The following is a 22,979-nucleotide window of genomic DNA, read 5'->3' on the forward strand; positions in this document are numbered from 1 at the left end:
CACCAACAAAGATGACTGTGGGGGCTTCCCTAAGGGGCTGATGCCTCCGCTACCATCTTGGTTGATGGCACGCATGTGCACTATCCTATGTCCATGCACATACATGCCATCAAGCAAGATGGCGGGAGGGGCATCAGGGAAGCCTTGGCTGCTATTTTGGTTGATGGCAGGTACGTACATAGCGTGCAAAGCATTCACCACAACGGGAGAGGTAGGTGGGGCAGGCAGGGGGCAGGCAGGGGGCAGGCATTGCAGGCCTGCGTGATTTGTATGGGGGGATGCCTGAGACCTAGAATCATAGAATCATAGAGTTGGAAGGGGCCTTCTAGGCCATCGAGTCCAACCCCCTGCTCACAGCAGGAAATCCACAGCTAGAGCATCTCCCGCAGATAGCTGTCCAGCTTCTGCTTGAAGACATCCAGCGAAGGGGATCCCACCACCTCCCTAGGCAGTCGGTTCCATTGCCGAACTGCCCTTACTGTCAAGAAGTTCCTTCTAATATCCAATGTGAATCTACGCTCCTGCAACTTAAAACCATTAGACCTAGTCCTACCCTCTGGGGCAGCAGAGAACAAATCTGTACCCTCCTCTATGTGACAGCCCTTCAGGTACTTAAAGAGTGTAATCATGTCACCCCTCAGCCTTCTCTTCACCAAACTGAACATGCCAAGTTCCTTCAACCTTTCCTCATAAGACTTGTTCTCCATACCGGCTATCATCCTCGTCGCCTTCTTCTGAACCCGCTCTAACTTGTCTATATCTTTCTTAAAATGAGGCGCCCAGAACTGAACGCAGTATTCCAGATGAGGCCTGACTAATGCAGAATATAGTGGGACTATTACTTCCCTCAACCTGGAAATTATAGCTCTGTTTATGCATCCCAAAACCACGTTTGCCTTTTTTGCCGCAGCATCACACTGCTGGGTCATGTTCAACTTACGATCCACTACAATTCCAAGGTCCTTCTCACACGCACTACTGCTAAGCCGGGTATTTCCCATCCTGTACCCATGCATTTTGTTTTTGTGGCCTAAATGCAGAATCCTGCATTTGTCTTTATTGAATGTCATTTTATTAATTTCAGCCCAATTTTCTAGTCTATCCAGGTCCCTTTGGATTTTATTCCTGTCTTCCATTGTGTTAGCTATCCCTCCCAGTTTCGTATCATCCACAAACTTCATAAGGCTTCCCTCCACCCCATCATCTAAGTCATTGATAAAAATGTTGAAGAGTATCGGCCCCAGGACAGAACCCTGTGGCACTCCACTTGAAACCTCCTTCCAGTCCGAAGCAGAGCCACCGATGACCACTCTTTGAGTACGGTTTTCCAACCAGTTGTGAATCCACCTGACAGTATTTCCATCTAGTCCGCATTTGACCAGTTTGCTAATCAAAAGGTTGTGGGGGACTTTGTCAAACGCTTTGCTGAAATCTAGATAGATGATATCTACAGCATTTCCACCATCTACTAAGCTAGTGACCCGATCAAAACAAGAGATGAGATTAGTTTGACAGGATTTTTTCTTGACAAACCCATGCTGGCTCCTACTAATCACAGCATTGTCATCTAAATAGTTGCCAATGGACTCTTTTATTATCCGTTCTAATATCTTTCCCGGTATTGAAGTCAGACTGACCGGCCTGTAATTCCCCGGATCTTCTTTTTTACCCTTTTTAAAGAGTGGGACGACGTTTGCCCGTCTCCAGTCCTCCAGCACCTCTCCCGTTCTCCAGGATTTCTCAAAGATGATGGCAAGAGGTTCCGAGAGTACATCCGCAAGTTCCTTCAATACCTCTCTCTTTGTGATCCACGGCAGGGTCAGGAGCCAACTTGCTGTGGATCATGGAATGGGAGTGATACCCTTCCAACCTAAGGAGGGGCCCTTCAGGGGAACCTCTGGGCCACAGGGACCCTTGGCCAGGGCCTGACCTGGCCACCCTTTGGCACCGGCCCTACACTGAGGTTTTTATGCTTGAACTGATGAACCACACCCCAAACCTCAGCTGACACCCATTCATCACCTGTAGCCAGACTTGTACTCCCAAAGAGTCCTGTACTTCCAAAGAGTCCTGTACTTCCAAAGAGTCCTTTACTCCCAAGGAGTCTGGGCTTATAAGTGAGCATTGCTCCAGATGGGCCAGATCTCCATCTGGCATTGGAAGTGACATTTCTCCCTTGGGCTTGGGGGCTATTTAGCCTTGATGTCAAAGGCTGAACTTACCTCAGGTGCACATGGCCTGGCCTGGACCTCATCAGAGGACCTGGGCCCCTCACCCTCAGATGGAGCCTCAGCCAGGGCTGGGTCCAAGACCAGAACCTCCTGGTCTTCCTTCAATGAGGACTCCTCTGATGAGGACTGTCCTGGCTGGGACCTGACACTTAGTTGTGGCACCTGAAATGGTTTTGGTTACCTTAGTAGATAACCTTGGGCACAGATTAGACAGGAAAAATGTGTCTCTGTTGATTCTGCTGGGCAATAGTATAGGATCTACCAGATACAAAGACCTCCTATTGCTCTGACATGCTGCCATGACAGGAAAGCAAAGTGCACCAGCCTTGGAAAGGATGTACTTATTTCCTTCCAGCAACCTTTTCTCCATAGCTCACACACAATTGGCAGTGCTGAGATATGGCAGTTCTTCCACCACATATCCTCCATTCCCACCATCATAGGATTGCTCTGCATGTTTGTCATGGTTTAGTCCCATTGAAATCAATTATAATGAACTTGTCCCATTGACTTCAGTGGGGCTAAAACATGACTAATTTAGTCTGTGTCCAGTCTTCATCACCATATTAACACTGAATATTTACATTACAAAGTCAGTTAGCTATTTAAAAATATGAAAACAGGACATTGAGAGTGAAAATTCCAAAGCTCTCTATATTGGCTATTTGTGATACCTCTGCGGCCAGCAGGAATGTTAGAATGATAAGAAAATACCATATCAGAATGTTCCTTAAAGCCAATTGAATCATTGTAAATATCAACTTGCTTTCTTGTTGTTTTGTAGGTGCATTTCCCATTGGATCTGGGAACACTCTATAAAGTGAAGTTTGGGCTTCATCACTTGGGAGAAAGCATATCCCAGTTGTTTCATCATTGTAAAGTGCAGAACACAGTAACCCTGGATACCTTTAGTCTCTCTATAAATAAAACACTTCCTCTTCTTAATGGAGACCAATGGATTGAGTTCCCTGTAGAGTGGCCATTAAGGAAAGCACTTTCTGGTATGTATAAATTGGCACTGGGGCATAGAATACCTCTTATATTACAACTCAAACCCTTACCAAGGCAGGTTATTTTAATTGTTTTTAATTAAGCATTTAATAAAATGTTACTTATTTCAGTTACAGAAGCATGAGGTGTACCTCCGTTTGGTGTGTGTGTCCTTACAAATGAGAGAGACTGAACCTTGTGTTTATATTAGGGCCTAATATACTCACACAGTTTCAGGCTGTCTCCCAGGTATGTAATCCCACGCACACATACAAACACCAAATGGAAAGTTTACCTAATGATTAGGGCCACAAACTTTAACGGTTTAATTATAGGTTAAATGTTGAAGGAACATTATAATTTATTGGGCTGAGAATCAAGGACATGTTTGTTTAGTTTCTGAGGTTATGTTGATTCTGGTGTATTATTGTAAAAAGAGATAATGTTGCTTCTGTGTCAAGTGAGGCTAAGAAAACATCTCTGGTTTTAACTCTTGTCCTTAGTAGGGATGGAATCCTCTCTGTTTTTACATTTCATTTTTAAGTGTGGCCCCCTAGTGGTCATTAACTATCTGATTCCTTTTTCCTCCAACCTCTTTTCATTCTTCTGATCTCTTCCAATTTTTTTTTTGCTTTGAAGAGAATTATTGATATTATAGTTGCTATGTGTTCACAAGTCTCCACTGGTATCATCTTTATTCTGAACTCTGCAATGATTTCCTGTTTACATTCCTGTTCAACTGCACAACTAGACAGATTAAGGCAGATAATCAAGTTAGTGTCTTCCCTCCTGCTGCTTACAATCAACACCTCATTTCCCCCTGCTGCTTTCTGTCTCTCAGTTACAATTGACACTTCACTGACTCAGTGAAAGGGAATACACATTGAAGACCTTACATACAAAGTAGATTGATGAAAGTATCACTCACACTATCGATGATTTTAAAGTGAATTTAAAAAAAACAGAAAAAAGAATGAATCAGAAACCAGGCACAGAGAGTTGCTACTTCAAAATTGTCTCCATAAAGATAGAGAATATCAGAAATAATCATTAATCCGCTGGCAAATCCAAGTATTGCAGAAATGGAGCCCATCGCTAGTCCTTACTCCCAAACACAAATTATGCATAGAAGCTAATACCATTTATAGATGGGCAAGAAACTTCATTCATTTCATATTTCAAACCGAATCCATCAAATTCTCACTTTCAAACAATATGAGAACCGAAACATAGCTGTATTGCAAAATTCACACTAACCTGAATTTTTCAGTGCAGTTCACCAAGCAAATGGTGTTTACAAAAATGAATGTATTCGTGGAAAGTGTGCATAAAAATTAATAAATAACTGAAAATAACATACAAAATTGCATTATATGATGAGAAATTGCAAAAATACCGGGCCAAGTTCAATGTTCTAGTTTTGGTGTACAAAGCCCTATACAGCTTGGGACCAGGATACCTGAAAGACTGTCTTACCCCTTATATACCCAGTCGATCGCTGTGCTCTGCAGGTGAGGGCCTCCTGCAGATACCATCTTCTCAGGAGGTTCATTCTGCACAATATAGGAAATGGACCTTTAGTGTGGCGGCACCTACCCTGTGGAATTTCCTCCCCTGGAATATTAGGCAGGCGCCATCTCTGCTATCTTTTCAGTGCCTTTTGAAGACTTTCCTCTTTCAACAAGCCTTTTAAGTTGAGACCTTATCCCAGTCTGCATCTGTGTTAGAATTGCTTGTTAATATATGTTTTTTTAAAAAATAATATTTTAACCCTTTTTAAAGATGTTTTTAAAGCTTTTTAAAAATGTTTTTAACATTGTTTTGTTTTAATGTATTTTAAGGTCTGTTTTTATGATGTTTTAAAGTTTTTTTAGCATTTCTGTTTGCCGCCCTGGGCTCCTGCTGGGAGGAAGGGCAGGATATAAATCAAATAATAAATAAATAAATAGGAAGCATCATGTGGAATCACTCCAAATTACTCTTCTTAGCACTTGGTGAGTCCTTTTTGTGCAGCTACTTGCCATGTGGATAGGCCAGTTTTCACCACACCCCTGCAAACGGCTATAACAAAAGGTCTGTGGTGGTGTGGCAAACAATGTTTTAAAGTGTTTGTAGCACTTCTGTTTGCCGCCCTGGGCTCCTCCTGGGAGGAAGGGCAGGATATAAATCAAATCATAAATAAATTATAAAAAATAATAAAAATATGTACATTAGTCAAAACTACCTACAAAACATGTTTATTTGGAGAAATTTGCATGAAATGTTTTTCTTTAAAAAAATTGCAAATTGCTGCAGAAATGTGGAAACTGAATTTAAGATTAGAAAAATAAGAAACTGAGAGAACCGAAACTGGCAGAACTTTCCATTCCTAATACCGTTAGAGATGCTGCCTTAATATCCAGGATCAGGGGACAGCTTGTATTCAACTAGTCACAGGATTTTCAGATTCTGGCATAGACTTTTGCATAGAGTGAGTATGGGGAACTGGAGGGGAAAGTGAAGAAGTGTATACACTTGAAATTCACTCCCAGTCTCAGCACATGAAAGGATGGGGGAAGTCACATTCAAGGAGCTGGAATGAGTAGTAGGTTTTGTTTATTATATTGCATATTATGTCACACTTTCTCGATATAACAAAAAGATGCCCATGTTAGGTTATTTGTAATATGCACATTTAGCCACTTAATATATATATATATACTGATCAATTCCAAAGCAGAGGATGAATCAACTATAGATACTCTGAATAGATAATTGCAATAAAAGTTGCATATTATCTTCATGTAAGCCATGTCTAACTTATGCACTATGCATTTTTATTTCATTCCCACCTGATTTTATGCTTATTTATGACACAGATCCATAATTAGACATACTGAAATATATCCAAGAATACCACTTCCCACTGTTAAATGGGGTCCGGTAGCAGATACACAGATTTGCATGTGGTGAGCATGCACCAAACCAAACTGGGATCACAAATCAATTCTGAAGCACTCTTTGGAAATTTGCTACACTCCACCTGAAGGGAAAAAAATCTTTTCTACCAATCTATATATATATATTCACTAATAGGCAAAAAACCTTGCGGTTTAAGAATGTACCTATAGCCAACAGATATTGTACTGCCCAAAAATTTGTAAAAATGCCCACACAATTTGGGTTGGTCTTTCACAGTCCAATCCACTTCCTGTGTAGCTTGGAAGAATTTGGTAACATGTGCCTCTGAGCATATGGTGAGTGGTGGCAAAACCTGCCATCTCCAAAGATGGAGAATTACATTTTTGTATGTTTGTTGGTGTTCATACAATCATAGAATAGGAGAGTTGGAAGGGGCCTAAAAGGCCATCAAGTCCAACTCCCTGCTCAATGCAGTAATCCAAATCAAAGCATTCCTGACAGATAGCTGTCCAGCTTGAATGCCTCTAGTGTCAGATACCCCACTACTTCTCTAGGTAATTGGTTCCATTGTCGTATGGCTCTAACAGTTAGGAGGTTTTTCCTGATGTCCAGTCAAGATCTGGCTTCCTGCAACTTGAGCCCATTATTCTGTGTCCTGCGCTCTGGGACGATCAAGAAGAGATCCCGGCCCTCCTCTGTGTGACAACCTTTCATGTACTTGAAGAGTGCTATCATATCTCCCCTCAGTCTTCTCTTCTCCAGGCCCAGTTCTTTCAGTCTCTCCTCATAGGGCTTGGTTTCCAATCCCCTGATCATCCTTGTTGCCCTCCTATGAACCTGTTCCAGTTTGTCTGCATCCTTCTTGAAGTGTGGAGACCAGAACTGGACGTAGTATTCAAGATGACTCCTAACCAGTGCTGAATAGAGGGCAAATAATACTTCACACAATTTGGAATCTATACTTCTGTTAATGCAGCCTAATATAGCATTTGCCTTTTTTGCAGCCACATTGCACTGTTGACTCATATTCAGCTTGTAATCAATGAGAATTCCAAGATCCTTCTCACATGTCTTATTGCTGAGCCAAGTATCCTCCATCTTATAACTGTGCATTTGCTTTCTTTTTCCTAAGTGTAGAACTTTGCATTTATCCCTGTTGAATTTCATTCTGTTGTTTTCAGCCCAATGCTCCAGCCTATCAAGGTCCCTTTGAATTTTGTTTCTGTCTTCCACAGTATTTGCTGTGCCCCCAATTTTGTATCATCTGCAAATTTGATAAGCATGCTCTGTACCTCCTCATCCAAGTCGTTAATAAAAATGTTGAAGAGCACTTGGTCCAAGCCCTGTGGTACCCCACTCGTTACTTCTGCCCAGTTTGAAAAGGAACCATTGATAAGCATTCTTTGAGTATGATTCTGGAGCCAACTGTGGATCCACCTGATAGTTGTTCCAATCAGCCCACATTTAGCTAGCTTGCTAATCAGAATATCATGGGGCACTTTGTCAAAAGCTTTGCTGAAGTTGATATATATTACGTCCACAGCATTCCCTCAGTCTACAAGGGAGGTTACCCAATCAAAAAACAAGATAAGATTAGATTGGCAGGATTTGTTCTTTATAAATCCATGTTGGCTCTTAGTAATCACTGCATTGATTTCAAGGTGCCTACAGATTGACTGCCTTATAATCTTCTCCAGAGTTTTTCCAGGGATTGATGTTAGGCTGACTGGTCTGTAGTTCCCCAGTTCCTCCTTTTTGCCCTTTTTGAAGATAGGGACAACATTAGCTCCCCTCCAGTCATCTGGCACTTCACCAGTCCACAATTTTGCAAAGATAGTAAACAGTGGTTCTGAGAGTTCTTCAGCCAGTTCCTTCATTACTCTAGGATGCAGTTTATCGGGCCCTGCCCATTTGAACTTGTTCAAAGTAATTAGGTATTCCTTAACCGTTTGTCTATCAGTCTCCAGCTCCAATCCCGCCCCTTCTACTTCATGTTTCCCTGGAGGGTCATAGACACTTTTTTGGAAGAAGGCTGAGCCAAACTAGAATTGAGCACTTCTGCCGTTTTTTGGTCGTTATCATTTTGCCATCCTCATTGAGTAGCTGTGCCACCATTTTTTCCTCTGTCTTTTACTATGGACATACCTGAAGAAAGTTTTTTTTGTTGCTTTTAGCATCCCTCAGCCTCAGCTCATTCTCAGCTTTAGCCTCCCTGACACCATCCCTGCAATTCCGTTCTACCTGTCTGTACTCTTCCTTTGTGGCCTGGCCTTCATTCCACTTCCTATATGTGTCTTTTGTTTTCAGGTCATCATTGTGTTCTTCTTACTTTACTTCTTTTCTGTGTTACTACTGTTTCTGCAGAGAATCTAACCTAGAAAATTATATTTCTCTCATTCATTCTAGAAATCTGTGTCAAATTTATTTTTATTAATTTCAAAGCCTTTTTATTGTTCAGTGTCATATGATGGTGAAGACAGTCTTTTGTGTTTCAAATTGGAGCTGGGTGCATTAACAGTTGAATCTGAAACTGCAGTTTGATGTAAAATCAGACTGATTATACTATGTTGCTACTTAAGCAATGACTGTAGCTGTTGGAAAAAACAAACTTGGCCTACCCAAGATGAATGTTTTCAGCCTGCTATGCTTAAACTACTCCATTTAAAGAAAGGTGGGCATGGTCAATTAAAAACATAGAGCACACCTAGAATTTTGCTAGAATATATTTCACCTCCCACTGTTTTATCTTGTACAAACTGAGACACGCCTCATGTCCATTTGAAACTATTCTGCAGAACAGTCAGTGCCATTATTCCAGAGTTGTTTTTGGAGCTTTTTTTTAGTGTTGCAAAGTGTTGCTGTACTTCACATATTCACAGAAACAGAAGTAAAAGAGAATTTACTATAGGAAACTTCACTAAAATTGCAAAGTAAATCAAACATATTTAAAGTGACTATCTGAACTATAATAACTGTTTTAATATTGTTGCTTCCTCCCTGCTAAAACAAGATCAACACAGCTCATATTTTGTTTCTGTTATTTGAGCTGATTGCAGATGTTGCCACTACTAACCATATGCTCAGAGGCACATATTACCAAATTCTTCCAAGCTACACAGGAAGTGGATTGGACTATGAAAGACCAACTCAAATTGTGTGGGCATTTTTACAAATTTGTAGGACAGTACAATATCTCAGAGAGGAGGTCAGGTCTCCTCTCGCCTGGCGCATTCACTAGAGCTGCCCATTTCTCACTGTCTCTCTCACTCCTTCGAAGAACCTCCCTCTGACCGGTGCACTTCTCGTGACATCTGCCACAGGGTGAAGGAGGGTGCGCCTCCGATGGCTCATCTGAGAATACCAACTGGATAGGTGCAGGCTGGAGGTCAGGAGGCAGGGAAGCATTTGAAGTGTCAAAAGGGGGATCCAGGGGGGTTGGAATTGGCATGCACGCCAGAGAATCCCCAAATGGATCTGTTGGCGCGTCCTCTCCAGCAGGAGGACTGTCCGTGGGAACTGGCACAGTGTCAAGCACACTCCCTCCCCCAGTGTCCTTGAAAGTCTCAAATTCTTCTGGCTCTGCCCCTTGCTGCTCTGGCTCAGGGGGCTGAAGCCCCTCCAGCCCCTTTCCTTGATTCCCCTGAAAGACCTGGGGCTTGACAGAATAGGAGTCTCCTCTTAGCGCCCTTCACAAACTACACTTCGCAGGATTCTTTGGGGGAAGCCATGACTGTCTCAAGTGAAATCAAAGTTTGTTGTAGGTATGGCCCCCTGATTAGCCAAGCCAGGCAGCTGTGAGTCTGGCTTTTAGAACACTGACAGTTGGTTCTTACTGAGCATGCCCAACATTATCGTTGAGTTCAATGCAGAATTTCTTTAATTAATTAAAAATCAGCAAGGCCTTTTAAAAACTTTTTAACTGCAGAAGATGATGGACAGAGTATGGGACAAGGTCAGTAATAGTATTACAGGTACTCAGTGAACATGGCTAATTTTTAATTAATTTCAACAAATTATGAGAACTCAGAAAAAAGTCCAAAAGGGCTCTCAGGTTTTTTCCTCTCTTTTTACACTGAACTCTCGATTCTCTCTGAGTGTTTTGTGTATCACCATGAAAATTTAGAGGGTTGTTTAGCAAGCGTTTCTGAGTTCAGGACTGTAAGTTTTTTAAGGTTTTGTTTTGAAATGAGCTTATGGGAAGCATCAGAATGGAATGGAGGCATTTTCAATTTAACATTGTGGAATGTGAAAAATCCATGCTGACTATATTATACAGCCAGTCTTGTGGCTGTATAATACCTTCTGTGGCAAACTTAGTATTAAATATTTGAACTGTAAGGTATAAAAGAGTAATATCCAGAGAAGATGGACATAGATGTACGTTTTGAAGTAAGAGGGAAAGCAGAAGATATTTCATATGTAATGTTGCAATAGCAAAATTACACATGGAAAGAATTAAAGTGTGCACATCATCTCAGACCTTTTACTTACTTATGCCATCAGCCAAATATAATTACCCAAAATATTCAATTATATCTTTGTAACTCTTCTTCCAGGAAAATCCAATCAATGTTTAAATAGAATATGTCTGTCTGTGTTCTGGGCATTTATAATCTGTGGTGTTAAATGCATACTTTAAAAATATCCTCACTTGAATGCACCTTGGAAATGCATTTTACATCCTGAATATTAATAGCTGGTTGCCCAGTCCAGTTCAGTCAGATTCCTTGGTTTAAACTAATTCAGTTTCCCTGAAGTCAGAGGGACCAAATTATCTTAAAATCTTGATAATGACTGGCTTGTGAATCTGAAAGCCTGGTACTCTTACAGTTGTAGCTCTTATCCATGCAATGTCCCTGAGTTTCCAACCCTGTAAGCCAACTGGTCATCTGTTTATTAGTTTTTTCAAACAATAAAAACATCATCCAGATGTTGGCAAAGGACTGTATTCTCAAGAAGCCACTCAGTTTATTATTACCTATGTCCAAGAGCTGTTTTGGTTAAGTGGAAACTGTAGTACAGACAGATGGTCCTGAAGATCAATTCTTAGGACATTTATTTATTTATTATTTAATTTATATCCCACCCTTCCTCCCAGCAGGAGCCCAGGGCAGCAAACAAAAGCACTAAAAACTTTAAAACATCATAAAAACAAACTTTAAAACACATTAAAACAAAACATCTTCAAAAGCCTTTCTTTAAAAAAAGCTTTCAAAACATCTTCTAAGATTAAAAACATTTTTAAAAAGAAGGTTTAAGAACATATTAAAAAGCAATTCCAACACAGATGCAGACTGGGACATGTGGTGAATAGTAGTTGTGTGATTGTTTCAGCATGTAGTCAGATCCAGATTTATTTATTTATTTTGCTGCATCCTCATACTGGTCTTGCTTCTGCAGATACTTCAAAAGTGTATTGGTAGCAGCACAATGACACAAACATTTATGGTGATAAAACTGGATGTTATAAAGCAGTTGCGTGAGCTCTTTGCCACAAAACCACATTCATTACTATGTGCATTTGGTTCACCTTTAGCTGCACAGAATACTAATATTAATTATCTACTACAAAAAGTTTCTGGAAAAATTAATAAGGAAGACAGACGTAGGGCTGTGCAAATACACACACACACACTGATCTGGGGCCCTTGGATTGGCCAGACCTGCCTGGTGCCACCCTGCAGGCAACCCTGCTCCATATCCAGTCCTGGATCAATTTGGGGGTGGGGCTAATGTTTAATTAGGGTTAATGCTGCATCTCCTCCCCACAGATACACCAAAAGCAGGAGGCTTGAATCTATAAGGTCCTGCTCATTTTTAAGTGCATTTCCTTGTTGGAAGTGGGGCAAGAGCAACTCCTGTTTTGTTCTTTTGTTTATGCTCCAGAAGGGAGATAGAGCTAGGGTCCTCCAGATGGACAGGCTTGTTTACCTTTACCTGTGATGCTCTGACTGACTTCCTTCTGTCGCTAGACTATTACATCTTTAGGGAAGCTTACCTGCCCCTCCTCCTTCCGCCCTTTCCACTCCTTTGTCCTCCGACTGTCCAGGAGAGAGGAGACATCCCTTGGTCTCTGCTGTCTGCAAGCCATGAGGCTAACCCCTACACCTGGGCATTACGCCTCCAACTTTGTTAGTTAGTTAGAACTAGGTTTGCTTTTCTATCTACTGTGTATTTCTATAAATAAAGTAGCTTTTCTTATGTAGCTTTTCTTATTTTACTAAGTCTCAAGTCTCAGTGATGCTGATGCAGAGTAAAAAGCCTGCTTTCTTAGGCAAACTCACGCACACGCTGGTGCACTCGCATTTCAACATCTGCTTTTACTCTGCTGCTGTTGTATTGCTTTAAACGAAATTAAGCACACAAATTACACACAGCTCAACATTCCTGTGGGGAAGCTCCTTGTGCATGGTGCCGTTCATTCATAAGAGGCTTCCTTGCAGTGACGTCTCTCATCAACAAGCAGTACCCCATCCCATAGGATCAAATCCTCTGCTTACCAAGTGGTAAGCAGAGAATTCTATCCTGTGCAGTTCTGCTTTAGAGGTCAGGGTTTGGGCGGAAAGGAGGAGAGGCTGGAAAGGAACTGCTACATTTTTGCAGCTGGTCAGGTAGGTCCCTCACTCTCACTGAGGTTTTTCTCTGCATGATGCCCACCTCTCCTTTCTGCTTGATGCCCTGCCACCTGGCAGCTCTGGATCACTCTGGGACACCTATCCAAACCTAACGTGCTGTCTCAACCTTGGGGCTGTCTCAACCTTATCAAGTGATGCTCGGAACCTCCCAAATCAGTTTATTTTGGGACTCAGCTGTGTCCAGTGCACAGCCCTAGACAGATCATTTTATATATTAAGGCCATGAGCTAGAGAAATGTGCTTCCAAGCATTTCTCATTCTCCTCTAGGTAAAATAAAAGTGAACATTTTTGAGCATTGCGTATTTCAGTATAGATGAACTAGTTTGCCATTGTGATAGAGAACCAAACCAACTCAGAGAATGTTTAATGAACAAGGTCAAAACCAGATTGAGTAAATCCACAGTCCTTTTCCTGATCCTGCGGGAGTCATGGAAAGTGTAGCTAAGCTCCTTCCTCTCCCAGCTGTGCAGGAAGAGAAAGGGTATGAGACCAGAGCTTCACTCAGTCTGATTGCAGCTAATGCACATGCACTAAACCATGATTTAGAGTTAAGTGCAAACAAACATAACACATTCATACACAGAATGGTGTAACTTTTAACCGTGTATGTTTTGACATAAATCAAAGGTACTTTGAGGATTCCTTGAGGGAGTCATGTCACCTAGATGCCCATAACAACCATAATAGAATGTTGGGTTGAAACAGAGCAACTAAAATTGCTAAAATTATTTGATTTGATTTAATGTTATGTCACAAGACAGTGCAAACTAGTACTCTTTTATCATGCCCATTGTCAAATTAATATTTTCCATGACTAAGATAAATGAAACAAATAATAACTGTGACTCAAGCTGCATCTGTGTAAACCAATGTAAATAGAATTAGGCATTTGTGGGTAGGGGTTGTTCTGTAAGTAGGATCAGAGCTTGGAAAAGTTACTTTTTTGAACTACAACTCCCATCAGCCCCAGCCAGCATGGCTACTGGATTGGGCTGATGGGAGTCGTAGTTCAAAAAAAGTAACTTTTCCAAGCTCTGAGTAGGATGTGTACTCTGCGCTGTTCATAGATGAATTGCGTACAGGATTATGACTGGTACTAAAGAGCTGCTTACACTCTTAAAAGAGTCTTAATAAAAGCATTAAGGTAGCCTAATGAAAGGTCCTAATAAAGGTACTGTCCCAATACGGGAATTATAGAACAAAGGAAATTTGACTTTTTTCTTTAAATAGATGACCCCAATGTTAAATCACAGGCTATATTTGAAACTTTCCTTAGTTTCACAGTTTCCCACACTGGAGAGGACAGGGCATTGTTGTTGTGAAATTTCCTTTGTACTTACAGAATTAGCTTCATGGTACTTTGAATTCTGATTTCCATTTGGTTTTTTTCCCTCCATATTGAGAATCAAGTACAGGGAAGTAATGTGACAGAATCCAGGGGCAGTGTTCAACTAGATAATTGTGCTAGCGTAAGGATTAGTGCCAGTGCAATGAGACTTTCTTTTCCTCTCTTCTCCTGCCCCCCACATGCCCCACACCATCCCCAAATCATCTCCAAAAGTTTGGGGAAATCCCAGAATAGATTTAGGGGGGCAAAAGGTAGATGGGAGGGAGAGAACTTTCAGTTTATTTTTTTTATTTTTTATTTTATTTCATTCCATTTCTATACCGCCCCTAGCCAATGGCTCTCTGGGCGGTTCACAGCAAGGAATAAAATACAATACAGTTGTGTAAGGATAAATCCTTGCACTGACAGATCCATCAACATAGTGCAAACTGAATACAACCCCAGGTGTTCATCTCTACCACACTTTTCTCAGTGACAAAGAATGGAGACAGCCTATCCTGGAAATATAAAAACAACAAGATAAAAAGTGTGGGTTTAAAAGTTATGTGCTTCTGTTCACCTAAACTCCTCTCTAATGACAAATTAACACTTGCACTACATCATGTCAAGACTAGGACATGGCAAATGGTGGGAAGCAAATTTAAAGTAATGAATAATAAAATATTTACACAAGTTGTTATATTGGATTGTATGTTCCTTTGTATTTTACAGTTGTTACATATGATGTAAAGGTATTCTTCAATGATACTTTGAGCAAGATAAACTTGGTACATATGTTTTTGTGTATATATGGAACCAATGGAGACACTGAAAACAGAACCATTTTGTTGCCTTCTCACCAAGGAGAGGACAATGAGGTAATTAACTTCTTCACAGTCATTTGGGGTGGGGGAAACCACCTTTGATGATTTACATTTGTATCCTAAATTTACTACATACATATACATAATAATAATAATTTCATAAGCTAAATACCACTTGGTATTTTTTTGTTTTAGTCATTTACAGGTCAAATAGATGCTGTGGATCTGGGAGAACTACACAGAGTTACACTTCACATTGGAAGCAAATCACGTAAGATTATATTTTGTTGTGAAGACATGGCTGAAATAACTTCTCAGTATTTGTGTTTGCATTAGACATTTATGTTAGTAACTGTAGTGGTGCATGTGGTGGGGCGGAGCTGCCTTCCTGACACCGGCATCTCTGTTGCTTACCTGATCAGGGCTGAAGTGGGGAGGCAGCTATGGATCAGGGTACTTTATTCACTAAGAAGCCCCCTCTGCTCTGAGGGTGTCCCTTTTCAGAAGGAACCTCCCACAGCCCTGTCAACTTCTGGAGCTGAATGAGATGCCTTTGAAATTCTAAGCCTTCTCAAACTGCTCAGTTACTCCTATCTGCAAAAGATAATGACCAGATCAAGATAAATCTGCAATAAAGTTTCCCCTCACTGTATTTCTTGGTAAATAACCATATACTGTAAAGGCTTCATTGTGCAGAATTGTATTTAAGTTGTGCCTTAGCTCCTGGAGAAAAAATCCTGAACCCTCTATCTTGTCCAGAGCTTAGATTATAAGGTGATACTGAACTGAGGCTGCTGCATGGCTTCCATGGCTATGTGGGATCCTGCTCCCAAATATTTGCTTTATTTGTTAGTTTCAAAATTTGCATGCCATCTTTCAGAGCAAAACCCTCCCAAATGGATACTACATAATCCATCATATATAAGTAAAGTTACAATTCTAAACTTAAAACACTTAAGGTTTCAATCACACTTACCTGGGAGTAAGTCCCATTGAACTCAGTGGGGCATATCTTTGAGTAGGCATGCATAGATTTGTGCTGCAAAACATTAAAAGCAGCAGCAGTTAAAACAATACAGAGCACTGCATATACTAATTAAAAGCAGCTTGAAATAAAATAATTGCTTACATATTCCTGCAGAGTGTTCTTGGATATCATCAAGCGTGTGGTGGCTGGGTCTGGCCTCAACCTCTATAGAGGTAGAGCCAAGGTGCCTTTCTGTGCTGACCATCTTGCTTCTTTCAGGCTTGCAATCCTCACATTGAGCAAATACAGGCCAGTCCATGGACTGATTGAACACAAACTCTGCACTTAAGCCTAATTGGTCCTTTTATAATCGGTAGGATAAAATAGTTTCAGGGTTATAATCATAGTAGGACTTGGTCATATAGGAGCATCTGAGTCTTGAACATTTGTCCTACACTTTGCCCTGGTATGCTTAATTTTTTAAGAAAAATAGCCAGTATGGGAGGGAAAGCATAAAGCTGGTTGGAGATGATGACTTGGGACAAAGTAGTTTTAAACCATTTGGCCCTTCCATGGTTTCAGTCAGAGTTGCCTACACACACATACACATGGACCTGCTATTCACAATTAGAGGAAAGCTCCCATTGGGTCCAAAAGTAGAAATATTTAATAATACAGCTTTTCAGTGCAAGACTGAGATTTAATATGTTGAAGAGACTTATTATAATGGATAGACCATTTATTGATATCTAATATAATATGAAATTACTAGATTAAAATTAATCCTTGGTGTGAAACAAATTATTTTCATTACTTGTTGCTTCTGCTGTAGCCTGTAAACTGGATATTAAAGCACTGCAATTGAAGGAAGCCCCAAAGCAAGAGCCTGTATACATATTTGAAGTGAATGAGTGAGTATACATGTAAATGAATCACCCCCCAAAAGTTGATGTTTTGCATAGCATGGTAGCCAGTAGCATACCATAAAATATTTATTAAATGCCCATGTGCCAATCAACATTTCTGTGCCAATCAACTATATTTTTTCCCCCTTATTAAGTTTCTTACTGCATTTTGATTATCACTATGTGGTTTGGGTTTTTTTGTTTTTGTTTCTAGAACATTCCTTTTGGATGCAAATGAACCTGAAATAAGGAAAGAAATCCCTCTCTCTTTTATTACCAAAGAAGACAGTAGATCAGAAAATCTGATAGAACATATTATTAAAGTGTACACAGGCGACAAGAGAGGAGCAGGAACTGATGCAAATGTGCATATAATTTTGTTTGGAGACAAGGACACATCTCAGTTAATTCAACTCAAGACATCTCTGGATCATCGAGATCCTTTTGAAAGAGGGAAGGTAAATAGCACAGTGTCCATGTTATCTGCTTTTTGAATCCAAGGGCTGTTTTACACATTAGATTTTTAGGTGTATGTGTGTAGGATTGCTATCATGAGCCCTGAATCCAGCAGCAATCCAGACACAGAGTTGGAAGCTGCAGTTTAGGAGCCAGATGACATTCAGGGATCTGAGCCAACTGCTAAAGCTCAGGGGATCACTGTGACTGAGGCTGAGACAGAAGCCCCCAGAAGAACCTCCTGGACCACTGAGGTTAGAGCCTGTACTCTCATGGGTGCCTTTCCCTGAGCCTGATGCCTCCCACACTTCACCAGTCTAGTGGCACAGGGAGTGCACCAGAAAGGAGGCTGTGGAACAAAGGAGGAGTGCTTGTCTTCAGGCCAAAGGGTTGGCCCTTTCAGGCTCTGAAGTCCTCCATGAGGGGGTGGAGCCTGGAGGGGGTAGTCTGCTGACAAGAGACTTAAAATACCTCTGCCCTTGCCAGAGCAAGTAGTTCAGTTGAAGTTATGCATAGTCCTGCAACTTCTGACTTGCCTTGGCTTTCCCTGCCTGCATGCCTTGCCTCACCTCCTGACTTGCCACATTCTCTGTGGGACCTAGCACTGGACCCAAATATGACTGCTGCAATCCCAGCCCATTTACCTGGGGAATAAGCCCCACTGAATTCAGTAGGACTTATGTCTGAGCAGAAATGGTTAGTACTGTGCTATACATGAGACAAACATATATGGAAGCATGTATTCTACAGGGTACCCCTCAGTCAAGATGGGCTGCCAATTCCCATTGGATCATAGGCAACCTTGAGTATGCTACCACCTCATGTGTACAATGGTCCTTAAAATGATCAAAACATTGATGTGATTCTAAGCTACAAACCTATAAAATGCTGACACTTCTACAAATATAACTGTGTGCAGGACTATGACCTGGCTTTGTTTTTTTAAAAAAATGGATGCAAATCATAGTAAGCATTGAAACCTTAGGAGTATAAAAAGGAGGGAATTCCACTGACCAGGTAGCCCTGATCATTGCCCATCTGTCTGAAACCTTCTTCATTGTTTTATTCATTGTGGACATCTTCCAAATATAGTTGAAAGATACAGTTATATAGAAAAAGCCAAGTGAAAGATTGTGGTTTCTCTTGGAAATGTACTAATGGTGCACATCATATGCTGCCGCCGCCAAGAATACTAGGAATGAAACTATATTTTGAACCAAATTGTAGACTGCTTGAGAGATTTGACAGTAACTAGAGTCAAATCACTTATCTTTATGTTTTCAAAGGTGGTTTGGGTATCATAAAAACAAGATAAATTAAGAAATGAAAACAAAAGGTGCTATTTCTTCAACTGGCTGGCAATTCATAATACATTTAGCAAGAAAAAAAATCTCCTGGGTGCTGAAAACAATAAAATCCTTCAAACATAACTTGGAAAGTACCTGGTTTATATTTTCAGGAAAGAGCTGAAAGTTAGCAGCATATAACATTACCAAAACTAAATAGTAATAATAAGGCACTCCTAAAACCATCCACTATACCCCCATGTCCTGCACAACTAAATTTAAACCAGTCCCAGGTAAGCATACCATTTTCAAAATATACTATATTTTGAAAGCTGCTTCTCGTCTTATTTTAAAGACTGACACATTCAGAATCAAAACAAAGGAAGTTGGAAGGCTGCAGAAAATTGAAATTGGACATGATGGGAAAGGATTTGGTGAGTAAGCCTGTATGTACTGTATATTATATGTCCTTGTTGTGTTTTGCACGCGTGTAAATCAACACCTTTTCAAATGCCTTAAAGAACTTTCGAATCCTTTGTGGTGTACAGGTTAGAGCAGCCTTTTCCAACCAGTGTGCCTCCAGATGTTGTTGGACCACAACTCCCATCAGCCTCAGCCAGCACTGCCAATGATCAGGAAGATGGGAGTTGTGGTCCAACAACATCTGGAGGCACACTGGTTGGGAAAGGCTGCGTTAGAGTGTTGGACTAGAACCTGAGGGATCCAAGTTCAAGTGTCAACTCAGCCATGAAGCTGACTGGGCAGCCTTGGTTGGTTCCTTTCTCTCAATTTTTTAAAAGTGAAGGGCTGTCCCATTGCTGACAAAGTTGGGGAGCACTTTTGGGGTCTACCTGTAATACCTGCCTGGAGTTGTGGGGGCCCAGGAGAGGGTGTAGCTGGAAGGACTCCTACTCACCTGAAATGGCGGGGCTTGAGGGATTGGGTAAAGGAAAGGCTACCCCTTGCCCTTGTCAGGGTTGGTTCACCCACACTTTATTAGTTAGATCCTGCACCTTCATTCCCCTGTGCAGATGTGTTTTGGGTTTGTTTAATTCATTAAATGTTTAATTAATTAATCAATCAATCATGTGGCTCAGTTCACCCAGCCTTTTGTGACTTGCTTCTTTATTTCCCTGTATGGTCGCAGAACATGTATTTGCTATCACATCAAGTTTAGGATTGGAGTGAGGAAGAACTTTAACTGCTAGTTTGTGGATTGAGTTGCTTGATTTTTATGGAATGTAAATGCATGTTGAAAGTTTAAGGGTTAATTAGAACATTAACAAGGTAAATGCTAATGTATTATTAGATGACACTTTAAATTAGAGAGGAAAATTCAAGTCTGGTTTCTGCTGTTTTCCCCCATATTGCTTCATTCTTTGCTTTGAACATTCTCTGACAGTTATGGGAAAAAACCTTGTGATTAAATCTATTTTTGCCAACACTGGTTTGAGTTGTTAGAAAATGAAGCAAACTTCAGGACATAATCAGTTTTGACATGTATCAGTACATTTCAAGAACCACTACTTTTCTACAACAAATGACCCAGTTTCACCCTGATTTCCATCATTTATCAGTAAATGTCAGTATTTACCAGGATGGAGTGAAAAATGTCCAGAATTGTTAGGAAATAAATTGCTTTACAGATATTTTATGTTATGATTTATCTGAAGCGATTGCAGATATATTAACAGATGTATTTTATTCCAAGAAATCAGTGCCAATAAACAGTCATTGCAGTCAGAGGATATTTTTATTTCCCAGCACAAACGTCTGCTGTGCAGGTGTCATTTAAAATGGCACTTATTTCTGGATACATGTCACCTGCACCCTGGAATATAATGTGGTGAGGCCCACAAACAGATTTTATTTGAAAATAAGTTTTCCAGCTTGTTTTAAACTGCAGATTATCCACAGATAAGCAGTTTAGCCTGTTGTTTCCAATGGCAAGCTACTGCATTAATCCAGAAACACATTTGCTGACAAGTAAGCACCCCAGCCTTCAGGTTCATGCAACAAGCTGGCATGTCTACCTGCAAGTAGATCAGCTAGTGAGTAAAGCTACCTAGCCTGCCAGAAAGTGGTATATTTTATGGGTAAATGATGGACATTGGCCAAAATGAATCTTACTTAAAAAAGAGAGTTGGTCAAGAATGATTGTGCCATGTGGCTTAAAAATGTATATATTTAACAGCTCGATATAGTAATTGTCATATGTTTCCACTTAACAATGAAACTGTGTATTCTAATTTATAAAATCACTTGGTTGGCCCTGAGGTTTACCAGTAAATGTTAAAATATTCTGACACTTGCCACTGCATCCAAAGATCAAACGAATTAGTATTAAATGTTACATTTGCTGAATTTTTGACAATTACTATAATATACATATATAATATAATAGAGCAAATACATTCCATCTTAGATTTTTGTTCTTATTTAGAATATTCCTTCAAATTTAAATGTTATTTTTAATGATTGAAAAATAAAATTAGAATTATTTTCATTGGAATTCTCTGTAGTCAAAGGTTCTCATAGTTATTATTGTTCTTTCTTTACAGCAAGTGGTTGGTTTCTGGAAAAAGTAGACATCACAGATGTATCTACAAATGAACTGTACTGCTTCAGTTGCAACCGGTTTGTTTCCTAATTTTTAAACTAGATAACAGTGCAATCTTAACTGTGTCTACAAAGATGTAGGTCCTGTTGAATGCAATGGGGCTTACTCCCAGATAAGTGGCACTAGGATTGCTGTCTGAATGCTATGGATTGTTACAACTTCTAAAAGTAATAATATCGGTGTAGTGATTATATTATTTAGATTGGGGGAAATATGCACCGTTTAAATTTCCCACATTTTTGTTCAGAGAAAACAATGCAGTTCTTTTAATGACACTCATCTTCTTTCCCTTTCCAAAGACGAGCAGACCTAAGGAAAAGGGAGGAATCAGTAAGCCTGAACCTCAGTCTACAAAAAATCAAGAATTTGCTTCATTGGCCCTCAATTTCATTCAATTCCAATGAAGATTCAGTTTCACAGATAGAAAAGAATCAAATCAGTAATCCACAGTCTGACTTACATAAGCACATGGGGAAAGTGGAGTGGAAAGTTATATTTTCTTTTTTGAAAGAAATCTTTTTTGAATTTGAAGTATTTGGCAGTGCTGCTTCCATACTCTTAGCTAGTACATGTGTACACTTGTATTTTAGTGATGTGGCAAAGCACACATACCATCTAAAGTAGCCTTTCCCAACCTTTGGGTCCCCAGCTTTTGCTGGACTACCAGTTCCCATCATTCCTGACCATTCGTCATGCTGTCTGGGGCTGATGGGTGTTGTAGTTCAGCAACATCTAGGGACCCAAAGGTTAGGAAAGGTTGGTCTAAAGCAACTGCCTTCAGCTCCTTGGCCCACCATGCCTTTGAACAATCATGGGCTTTTAGTCCATGTGTACAAAAGTAGTTTACATATATAAAATAAGATGTGAGATCTGCAGTACATGATAGATGAAGTCACATACTGAGGTAAAGCAGAGGCAGAACAGTGATAATTTTGTAGAGGCATCATATATGTCAATGTCACAAGGCAAACTTGATTCCTGACATACCAGATTAACTCTACTCAGTAAATAAATAATAGTTTGTTTTTATTTAATTTCTTTGAAAAGTTGCAAGTTAGTTTGTATCATGGCTTTTCCAGGTCTCCTTGAAATCACTTCAGGATCAGCCCTGGTCAATCTCTGCCCACTCCAAACTTTTTCCCACCCCTATATATTTTCCTATGGATATTCCGAAATGATAATTGCTACCTATGGCTGAGGTTTTTAAGTTGTGGTTCTCTGGACCAGTCCATTGTCAGTGCAAGGTGCTACCTAGGTTCCATAAGACTAGAAACAGTTCTGTATTCATGCCTGTTCAGGGTACTTTTATTTGTGAACCTTCTCACGAACTAAAATGTAAATTTTCTTCATCAGGTGGCTGGCTGAAGATGAAAGTGATGGACATACAGTAGTGCAGCTTTATTTGTAATTATACATTCTGAGAAGCCTGTTTGAAAATGCTTCCCCTCAACATCAAGCTGATCTGGGTTTTTTTGTGTTTTTAATTGTGAAAGAAATATAATTATCATGAAGAAATATCAAAACATTACATCACGTTTTAATACTCCAGTGAAAATGTTACCAGGAATTCTGAATACCTGTACCCAAACATGAATAAAACAGATTCAATGTTGCAACTTGGCTTTGTGAGTGAATCATCCATCCTTTCACAATATTTATGATTTGTAGTCTCGTTTAGAAAAGAAAAGAAAATGCAATTTATGTGATGAGGAATTGTCTTGAGGAAAATATATTTCCCAAAGAATATGTAAATAAGTGAATTGTTTTTGTCCAGTCATGTAGCTATTTCTACTGGACAAAATTTCACCTTGATAGCTAAAGAAATTTCCATGTCTC

The 22,979-nt window shown here is 40.1% G+C and overlaps 1 protein-coding gene across 1 annotated transcript in view; it reads left to right on the forward strand.

Annotated features, from left to right (window-relative positions):
* The window catches only part of RP1 (RP1 axonemal microtubule associated), a 296,219-nt gene extending 273,517 nt beyond the window's left edge, over positions 1-22,702 (forward strand). The window contains exons 50-57 of the mRNA XM_061598841.1: positions 3,016-3,232; positions 14,818-14,963; positions 15,105-15,180; positions 16,709-16,787; positions 16,996-17,239; positions 18,879-18,961; positions 21,089-21,160; positions 22,497-22,702. Of these exons, the coding sequence (XP_061454825.1) occupies positions 3,016-3,232; positions 14,818-14,963; positions 15,105-15,180; positions 16,709-16,787; positions 16,996-17,239; positions 18,879-18,961; positions 21,089-21,160; positions 22,497-22,551 (972 nt within the window). The 3' untranslated portion in view covers positions 22,552-22,702. The remainder of the gene's footprint in view (positions 1-3,015; positions 3,233-14,817; positions 14,964-15,104; positions 15,181-16,708; positions 16,788-16,995; positions 17,240-18,878; positions 18,962-21,088; positions 21,161-22,496) is intronic.
* The last annotated feature ends 277 nt before the right edge of the window (positions 22,703-22,979 follow it).

This window comes from Rhineura floridana, chromosome 1, assembly GCF_030035675.1.
Source record: "Rhineura floridana isolate rRhiFlo1 chromosome 1, rRhiFlo1.hap2, whole genome shotgun sequence".
Taxonomy (NCBI): Eukaryota; Metazoa; Chordata; class Lepidosauria; order Squamata; family Rhineuridae; genus Rhineura; species Rhineura floridana.